We start from the raw sequence: 10000 nt of genomic DNA, 5'->3' as shown, positions 1-10000 counted from the left end.
TAGCAATAGCTTGTTACATAGCGTTAGCTTGTTATGTAGCATTAGCTTGTTTTACGTAGAATTAGCTTGTCCCGTAGCGTTAGCTTGTTATGTAGCAATAGCTTGTTATGTAGCATTAGCTTGTTTTACGTAGCGTTAGCTTGTTATGTAGCAATAGCTTGTTACGTAGCGTTAGCTTGTTATGTAGCGTTAGCTTTTTTTACGTAGCATTAGCTTGTTATGTAGCATTAGCTTGTTTTACGTAGAATTAGCTTGTCCCGTAGCGTTAGCTTGTCCCGTAGCGTTAGCTTGTCCCGTAGCGTTAGCTGTGGCGTTCCAGATAAAGTTTTGATCCAGCAGAGTTTTTAATTTCACGCGTATGATTGTGTTGCCGTGATGTTTTTTGGGAGCACATGTTGCCTAGCAACTGATTATTGTTGATTCTGTCCAAGCGGCAGCGTCCGGTCCGTGCCTGGCTCTAAAGACTACATTTCCCATGAGCCTCTGCTCTCGGGGGGCGGTCTCTTTCCCAGAGCCCAAAAATCTCAAAGTGAATTAATCCAAAAGTCTTTTATTTTTTATTTTTTTTAAATAATATTTTATAAGGAGTTAATCTGCCCGGCGACAGAGGGGTTTCCCGCTCTCTGCAGCAGCAGCAGTGCCTTCTGGGAGTTGTAGTGCTGATGAAAGTTGTCCTCTTTTATTTCGGCCTGTCGGCTCTAAAAATCAACACATTTCAATCTTTAACTTATTTATTTATTTTGATTTTTGTCCTTTTTTTAAATTCTGGTATGAGCCTGATCTTTGGTACCTTTTGAATTAACCTTTATCGATCGGGGAAACGTTAACGAGACGTTTAGAGGCTGTAACCTTGTTCACATGAAGTCATCGTTTATAGACAAACACTCTTTCATGTTTCGGAGTCACTCTCACTTCAGTTCTGAGAATATTTGGGCTTTTTCTCTGAATAATGACTTTGTCTTCATAATGTTACAACTTCTTAAAGCCATAAATGTGTTAAAGATGTCATTTATTTTGATGTTACGCCCAAAACACACATAGACACACACACACACACCCAAAACGCACACACACACACACACACACACACACACACACAGAGACACACACACACACACACACACACACACACACAGACACAGAGAGACACACACAGAGACACACACAGACACACAGAAAAACACACGCTGTACTGAAACACTAATTTTTATGATTCTTTCAAAATAAAAGTAGCCCTTTAACAGTGTCTGCAGTGTGTTTTATTCTGAAAATCTACCAGAGTTTAAAGGCTGATTCCAGATGTAGGAAACAGATGTTGGTTGTTTCAAAGTTTGACCTGAACTCACCAGAGTGTGGAACTGACTGAGAAATTACTTTAAAGTTTTTTCACTTGTCCAGCCAAATGAATTATAGGACACCGGAAATCTGGCAATTAGATGCCATGTATCTACGAACCTATATGACCTCTATACCTCTGCAAAAGGCAGTAACTTCCAAATCATCATTTGGTTGCTGATCACCATTTAAAAAACAATTAAAGTAACCCGTCTATAAAATATAGTGATCATGGCCTGTATGTCTGATGATTTATAATAACTTATAGCCATCTACTGTACTTCTAGCTATCCTGAACCGTCACTCATTAATCACTTATAGTTAGTTTAGATACATACAGTCATTACATCACTCATTAATCACTTATAGTTAGTTTAGATACATACAGCCATTACATCACTCATTAATCACTTATAGAGTTAGTTTAGATACATACAGTCATTACATCACTCATTAATCACTTATAGAGTTAGTTTAGATACATACAGCCATTACATCACTCATTAATCTCTTATAGAGTTAGTTTAGATACATACAGCCATTACATCAGTCATTAATCACTTATAGAGTTAGTTTAGATACATACAGCCATTACATCACTCATTAATCTCTTATAGAGTTAGTTTAGATACATACAGCCATTACATCACTCATTAATCACTTATAGAGTTAGTTTAGATACATACAGTCATTACACCACTCATTAATCTCTTATAGAGTTAGTTTAGATACATACAGCCATTACATCACTCATTAATCACTTATAGAGTTAGTTTAGATACATACAGTCATTACATCACTCATTAATCACTTATAGAGTTAGTTTAGATACATACAGTCATTACATCACTCATTAATCACTTATAGAGTTAGTTTAGATACATACAGTCATTACATCACTCATTAATCACTTATAGAGTTAGTTTAGATACATACAGCCATTACATCACTCATTAATCACTTATAGAGTTAGTTTAGATACATACAGTCATTACATCACTCATTAATCACTTATAGAGTTAGTTTAGATACATACAGCCATTACACCACTCATTAATCACTTATAGAGTTAGTTTAGATACATACAGCCATTACATCACTCATTAATCTCTTATAGAGTTAGTTTAGATACATACAGCCATTACATCACTCATTAATCACTTATAGAGTTAGTTTAGATACATACAGCCATTACATCACTCATTAATCTCTTATAGAGTTAGTTTAGATACATACAGCCATTACATCACTCATTAATCACTTATAGAGTTAGTTTAGATACATACAGTCATTACACCACTCATTAATCTCTTATAGAGTTAGTTTAGATACATACAGCCATTACACCACTCATTAATCTCTTATAGAGTTAGTTTAGATACATACAGCCATTACATCACTCATTAATCACTTATAGAGTTAGTTTAGATACATACAGTCATTACATCACTCAATAATCACTTATAGAGTTAGTTTAGATACAGTCATTACACCACTCATTAATCTCTTATAGAGTTAGTTTAGATACATACAGTCATTACACCACTCATTAATCTCTTATAGAGTTAGTTTAGATACATACAGTCATTACACCACTCATTAATCTCTTATAGAGTTAGTTTAGATACATACAGTCATTACACCACTCATTAATCACTTATAGAGTTAGTTTAGATACATACAGTCATTACATCACTCATTAATCACTTATAGAGTTAGTTTAGATACATACAGTCATTACACCAGACTCATTAATCACTTATAGAGTTAGTTTAGATACATACAGTCATTACATCACTCATTAATCACTTATAGAGTTAGTTTAGATACATACAGCCATTACACCACTCATTAATCACTTATAGAGTTAGTTTAGATACATACAGCCATTACATCACTCATTAATCTCTTATAGAGTTAGTTTAGATACATACAGCCATTACATCAGTCATTAATCACTTATAGAGTTAGTTTAGATACATACAGCCATTACATCACTCATTAATCTCTTATAGAGTTAGTTTAGATACATACAGCCATTACATCAGTCATTAATCACTTATAGAGTTAGTTTAGATACATACAGCCATTACATCACTCATTAATCTCTTATAGAGTTAGTTTAGATACATACAGCCATTACATCACTCATTAATCACTTATAGAGTTAGTTTAGATACATACAGTCATTACACCACTCATTAATCTCTTATAGAGTTAGTTTAGATACATACAGCCATTACACCACTCATTAATCTCTTATAGAGTTAGTTTAGATACATACAGCCATTACATCACTCATTAATCTCTTATAGAGTTAGTTTAGATACATACAGTCATTACATCACTCAATAATCACTTATAGAGTTAGTTTAGATACAGTCATTACACCACTCATTAATCTCTTATAGAGTTAGTTTAGATACATACAGTCATTACACCACTCATTAATCTCTTATAGAGTTACTTTAGATACATACAGTCATTACACCACTCATTAATCTCTTATAGAGTTACTTTAGATACATACAGTCATTACACCACTCATTAATCTCTTATAGAGTTACTTTAGATACATACAGTCATTACACCACTCATTAATCTCTTATAGAGTTAGTTTAGATACATACAGCCATTACATCACTCATTAATCACTTATAGTTAGTTTAGATACATACAGCCATTACATCACTCATTAATCACTTATAGAGTTACTTTAGATACATAGTCATTATATCACTCATTAATCACTTATAGTTACTTTAGATACATACAGCCATTACATCACTCATTAATCACTTATAGAGTTAGTTTAGATACATACAGTCATTACATCACTCATTAATCTCTTATAGAGTTACTTTAGATACATAGTCATTATATCACTCATTAATCACTTATAGTTAGTTTAGATACATACAGCCATTACATCACTCATTAATCACTTATAGAGTTAGTTTAGATACACATAATGATTCATATTAGACATTATAATGGAGAACTCTCCTCTAGTTCCTACTAGGACTGAATGAGTCATTATTAAAGCTGTTAAACAGCCTTTAGTGATGTCTGGCTCCCTCTGCTGGACTCAAACACAACATCACTCACATCCATTAATATCACATTAATAATAATAATAATAATAATAATAATGCTTATATTCCTGCTCCTACTGAGTGGTTTCCCTGAAGTACCTGCCTCCTTTCCTCGTTTCCTTCACTGTTCTCTTGTTTCCTCTCTCCCTCTCTCTCCTCCCTCTCTCCCCCCCCCTCTCCCCCCTCCGGTGGGCGGGTCTCTTTTCTCTCTCGGATGTATCTCGGATGATTCAGCGGACTGATCTGCGCTCAGACATGGAGTAAGTACACTTTTATTTCTTCTCACTTTTTTCTTCTTCTGCTGTGTGATTTTTCGGAGGGTTTGGGTCGTGAAGTAGACCTAATGTGTGACTTGAATGTGCGCGTGCGGGATATGAGCGTGTGTGCGCGTGTCGTCATGGTGCGGCATCAGTCCGCCTGTCAGACCGCTGAGTCAGGGTCTCTGCACGGGAAACCGCTGGCGCAAACTGCACCAAAGTCCCTTAGAAAAAAAAAAGCGAATTAAGAGAAGAGATGATTCCAGAGATCAGAGGGATAAATCGGTGATTAATCAGTGATTAATCAGTGATCAGGGAGAGTCACTGCAGCGGACAGGAATGGGTTAATGACATTAAATCTGGGCGGAGTTCCTGAAACGGTCTCAATATCTTCATTTACATTCCTGTATGGGCTTTATTCTGCAGGAAAAAGAGGCACAGACTGTTTTTTATTACCCTGGACTCTCTGTCTCCATGTTTGAGTGTCTGAGTGTCTGATGGGACAACAATCTCTGAAACTGGTCCAGTATTAAACCAGAACCAAGCTGTAATGTAACCCTACAGGACTAATGTTCAGCAGCAGTTAGAGTCCACTAAACCCACCAGACTCCATGTAAATAATCAGGACTTTTATCATCGTAAAACACAATGCATTCAAAGTGGACAGAAACTAAATAAAACTACCAAAAGCCGTCTTGGTTCATCTTCCCACTGTTCCAACAATCACCACTCTGGTTTGGTTGAAATAAACCCTTAATTCACCCATTTACATGTGGAGATATGCTGGCTCTATACACACTAAAAGTCCTGATTATTTACATGGAGTCTGGTGGAGATATGCTGGCTCTATACACGCTAAAAGTCCTGATTATTTACATGGAGTCTGGTGGAGATATGCTGGCTCTATACACGCTAAAAGTCCTGATTATTTACATGGAGTCTGGTGTAGTTTGGTGATGGTGATTTTGGGGCTGTTTCATGTTAAACTAAAAGGATCTTACTCTTTAACTAAAAGGTCTATCTCGGTAGGGATCCATCCCATAATGTTGTCAGACACTTAGAATAATAATCTGCTCTACTTGTCTCAGCGGAAGCTCATCACTGAGCAGCGCGAGCCGTTATAATTACATATTGATCCGATGCTGCCCTGAAGGACCTGATTTATAATCAATAAATGACGGCTGTGGGCAACATGACTTCCGGTCACATGTTTTTCAAAATAAAGGCCGGGTCACATTAAACGGTCCACGCTGCCTGTCTCCTAAAGGGGCGTGGCCTCGTTTTAAACTGTCGTGAACATCGTGTGATTGGATGAAAAGTTATTTTTGTAATATTTATTATAAACATCGCAAAACGTTAATTAAACTTCGTAAAAAAGCTACAAACGTGGAAAAAAACGACAAAAACTTCAAAGAAACAAACAGATCCAAAGACACAAAGTGTCGAAATGTTTAAAACAAATATTCAAATATTAAATAAAAGCGACAAACGCCGAGAAAAACATAAATAATGTTTAAAAAAGCTCACATTTAAATACTTGTTGACTGTGTGAACAGACACACGGCCCAACCCACTTAGCCCTCGGGTCAAAGTTGACCCATTTTCAAAGTGTCTGTATCTATATTTGGGTTTCTTTCAACAAAATTGCTAAAAAATAACCTGTTTCTGTACACGAAACGGGCTGTAATTATGCATCAACATAAGTTCCTGTGATCTTAACTAGTAGCTAAAATAATTAATAATTTCTGGGTCTTTTAACAAAAAAATGAGGCTTAATTTAATATGACTTGGGTTTAATTGACCATGCCTTCCAAACCAAGTGTAAAACTAGCGGAGATAAGCTGGATGGAAGCTGCTAAGCAGATGTAGAATTAGGTGATCATTTCTACTTTATGTTTAATCAAACAGGCCGGCTCCATTGTTACCATGGTTACCACAACACAAGGGTTAATAAACAGAGAAAAATAAAGTGACAAATGTCAAAAATAGAGTTGAAATTTGGGGAAGAAAAATCTTCTAACGAGAGATGAAACCAGAAGACTTTTTAAAAGCATCAAATAACGAATAAAAACCTAAAATTATCTTTACTGTTTTAGACAAGATGGGGAGAAAATATCTGCTTTGTATTTTATTTTGAAGTTCAGTGGACTTCCTGTCTCCGGTGGACCCGCTGCTCAGATTCTCTGCTGTCCGGTCCGGTCTCCATGGAGACGGACAGCGATCCGGTCTCCATGGACACGGTTGCAGCTTTGTTCTGGACCCTTTGAGTCCAGAAAGTGTGAAGCTCAGCAGAGTCTCACACCTCTCTATCTGTCTCTCTCTGTCTCTCTGTCGCTCCCTGTCTCTCTCTGTCTCTCTGTTTATCACAGTTTAAATCAACTACCAAACCCACCAGACTCCATGTAAATAATCAGGACTTTTAGCGTGTATAGAGCCAGCATATCTCCACCAGACTCCATGTAAATAATCAGGGCTTTTAGCGTGTATAGAGCCAGCATATCTCCACCAGACTCCATGTAAATAATCAGGGCTTTTAGTGTGTATAGAACCAGCATATCTCCACCAGACTCCATGTAAATAATCAGGACTTTTAGCGTGTATAGAGCCAGCATATCTCCACCAGACTCCATGTAAATAATCAGGACTTTTAGCGTGTATAGAGCCAGCATATCTCCACCAGACTCCATGTAAATAATCAGGACTTTTAGCCTGTATAGAGCCAGCATATCTCCACCAGACTCCATGTAAATAATCAGGACTTTTAGCCTGTATAGAGCCAGCATATCTCCACCAGACTCCATGTAAATAATCAGGACTTTTAGCCTGTATGGAGCCAGCATATCTCCACATGTAAATGGGTGAATTAAGGGTTTATTTCAACCAAACCAGAGTGGTGATTGTTGGAACAGTGGAAAGATGAACCAAGATGGCTTTTGGTAGTTTTATATAGTTTCTGTCCACTTTGAATGAAGTGTGTTTTACGATGATAAAAGTCCTGATTATTTACATGGAGTCTGGTGGGTTGAAAAAAGCATCAAAATGTGAAAATTCAGCTTTTAAGACTGAATGTTTATTTTTTTATTTAAACATTCATGAACTTCTAAGTCTAATCGAGTTACAGACATAACTTCCTGTATGCCTGTCTGCCTGTCTGTCTGTCTGCCTGTCTGTCTGTCTCTCTCCCTTAGGGTTAGTGAGTCTCAGCAGGATCGAGTGCAGCTCCTCTCTGTGAGTATAATTTACATGCTGTCAGTGAACACACACACACACACACACACACACACACACACACACACACACACACAACACACACAGACAAACACAACATACACACACACACACCCTGACTCTTCCACTAATGCATGTATTGATCACACACACACACACACACACACACACACACACACACACACACACACACACACACACACACACACACACACACACACACACACACACACACACACACACACAGTTTAAATTTCAGAATAAAAGTCCTCTCACACTGAGTCTGAAATGTTCGTCTGCATTTTCTCGTATCTGACATCCTAAACATTGGTCACACACACACACACACACACACACACACACACACACACACACACACACACACACACACACACACACACACACACACACACACACACACACACACACACACAGATTGTGATGCATCTAAAACAAGATGTGTTGTTGAAGCAGTGAGGAAGCTGCTGATACTGAAGCTCCACATTAGAACAACAAGACCAGCTGAGCCTGTCTGTCCAAACATGTCCACCTGAGGCACTCACCCAACACAAGGTTACATTTATAGTCTCTGGATATTATAGATGACGCTTGTGTGTGTGTGTGTGTGTGTCTGTGTGTGTGTGTGTGTCTGTGTCTGTGTGTGTGTGTCTGTGTGTGTGTGTTTGTGTGTGTGTGACTCTGTTTCCCATCATGCATCAGGAGAAGAGGAAATGGCAGACAGAGATCGAGAACAAGAAGCGTCAACTGGAGGATGACAAGAGAGCTCTGCAGCACCTGAAGGTGAGACAGACAGACAGATAGAAACACAGACAGACAGACAGACAGATAGAAACACAGACAGACAGACAGGCAGACAGACAGACAGACAGACAGGCAGACAGACAGACAGACAGACAGACAGACAGACAGACAGGCAGACAGGCAGGAAGTTATGGCTGTAACTCCATTAGACTTGAGAAGAAACATGCATCTCTCTCTGACTCAGCTTCATCATTTATTAAAGAAACTAGAAACAGCTGCATCAACTCAAAATCAATCATAGACATACATACATATATATATATATATATATATATATATATATATATATATATATACTACCGGTCAAAAGTTTTAGAACACCCCAATTTTTCCAGGTTTTTATTAAAATTTATGCAGTTTGATGTCTTATTGTACTCTGAAATGAAAGAATAGAAGAAATGAAGTAGCCCCCTTTGGCAGATATAACAGATATAATAGATATAACAGATATAATAGATATAACAGATATAACAGCTGAACACACTCGTGGCATTCTTTCTACAATGGAAATCAAATATTCTTCAGAAAGTTCTTCCCAACTCTGTTGCAGAAGTTCCCATAAATGTGTGGCACTTGTAGGTTGCTTTGCTTTCACTTTTCTGTCCAGTTCATCCCAAACCAGCTCAATGGGGTTTAAGTCTGGTGACTGTGCTGGCCACTCCATGTTTTTAAGCTGACCATCTGGTTCTTTTTTGCTAAGGTAGTTCTGGCATAGCTTGGACTTATGTTTTGGGTCATTATCTTGCTGTAGGATGAACCCCTGACCAACTAGGCCCATACCAGAGGGTACTGCATGGCACTGCTAAATGCTGTGGTAGCCATTTTGGTTCAGGGTGCCTTTCACTCTGTACAAACCTTACTTGTTTTTAACCTCAGGCAGTTCACCACTTACCTTTGTATTTCAAGATATTCATTGGACTTGAACTGCTAAAATTTCACTTAAAAAACGAAACAAATTGGGATGTTCTAAAAATGTTGACCGGTAGTGTGTATAACAATTGTATGTTGCTTTGGATTAAAGAGTCAGCTAAATGACATGTAATGTAACAGACAGACAGGCAGAGAGACAGGAAGTTATGTCTGTAACTCTCAAACAATTAGACTTGAGAAGAAACATGCGGCAGAAACAAAAACGTTATTGTTTGTGTTTTTATTTATATAAATAAACACAAACAATAACGTTTGGCTCCACAAAACAGGATTCACACAACGTTAGAATGACACGCTGAAAACAGTCTTTGAAAAAAAATGGGCAAAAACATT

At 37.5% G+C, this 10000-nt stretch overlaps 2 protein-coding genes across 4 annotated transcripts in view; both read left to right on the top strand.

Moving 5' to 3' along the window:
* The window catches only part of map1sa (microtubule-associated protein 1Sa), a 32509-nt gene extending 31263 nt beyond the window's left edge, over positions 1-1246 (top strand). The window contains exon 16 of the mRNA XM_039811450.1: positions 1-1246. This exon is cut by the window's left edge and continues 756 nt beyond it. The gene's annotated coding sequence lies outside the window, so the exon portion shown is untranslated.
* Positions 1247-4585: 3339 nt separating this feature from the next.
* palm1a (paralemmin 1a) overlaps positions 4586-10000 on the top strand; it is a 17750-nt gene continuing 12335 nt past the window's right edge. Inside the window, exons 1-3 of one of the 3 annotated variants that reach the window (XM_039812173.1) lie at positions 4586-4690; positions 7876-7915; positions 8636-8716. In XM_039812173.1, the coding sequence (XP_039668107.1) occupies positions 4656-4690; positions 7876-7915; positions 8636-8716 (156 nt within the window). In that variant the 5' untranslated portion in view covers positions 4586-4655. The remainder of the gene's footprint in view (positions 4691-7875; positions 7916-8635; positions 8717-10000) is intronic. The other 2 variants (XM_039812174.1, XM_039812175.1) reach the window with 2 other exon arrangements.

The sequence above is a fragment of the Perca fluviatilis genome, chromosome 9, assembly GCF_010015445.1.
Source record: "Perca fluviatilis chromosome 9, GENO_Pfluv_1.0, whole genome shotgun sequence".
Classification (NCBI taxonomy): domain Eukaryota; kingdom Metazoa; phylum Chordata; class Actinopteri; order Perciformes; family Percidae; genus Perca; species Perca fluviatilis.
This window is presented reverse-complemented; position numbering and strand designations above follow the sequence as displayed.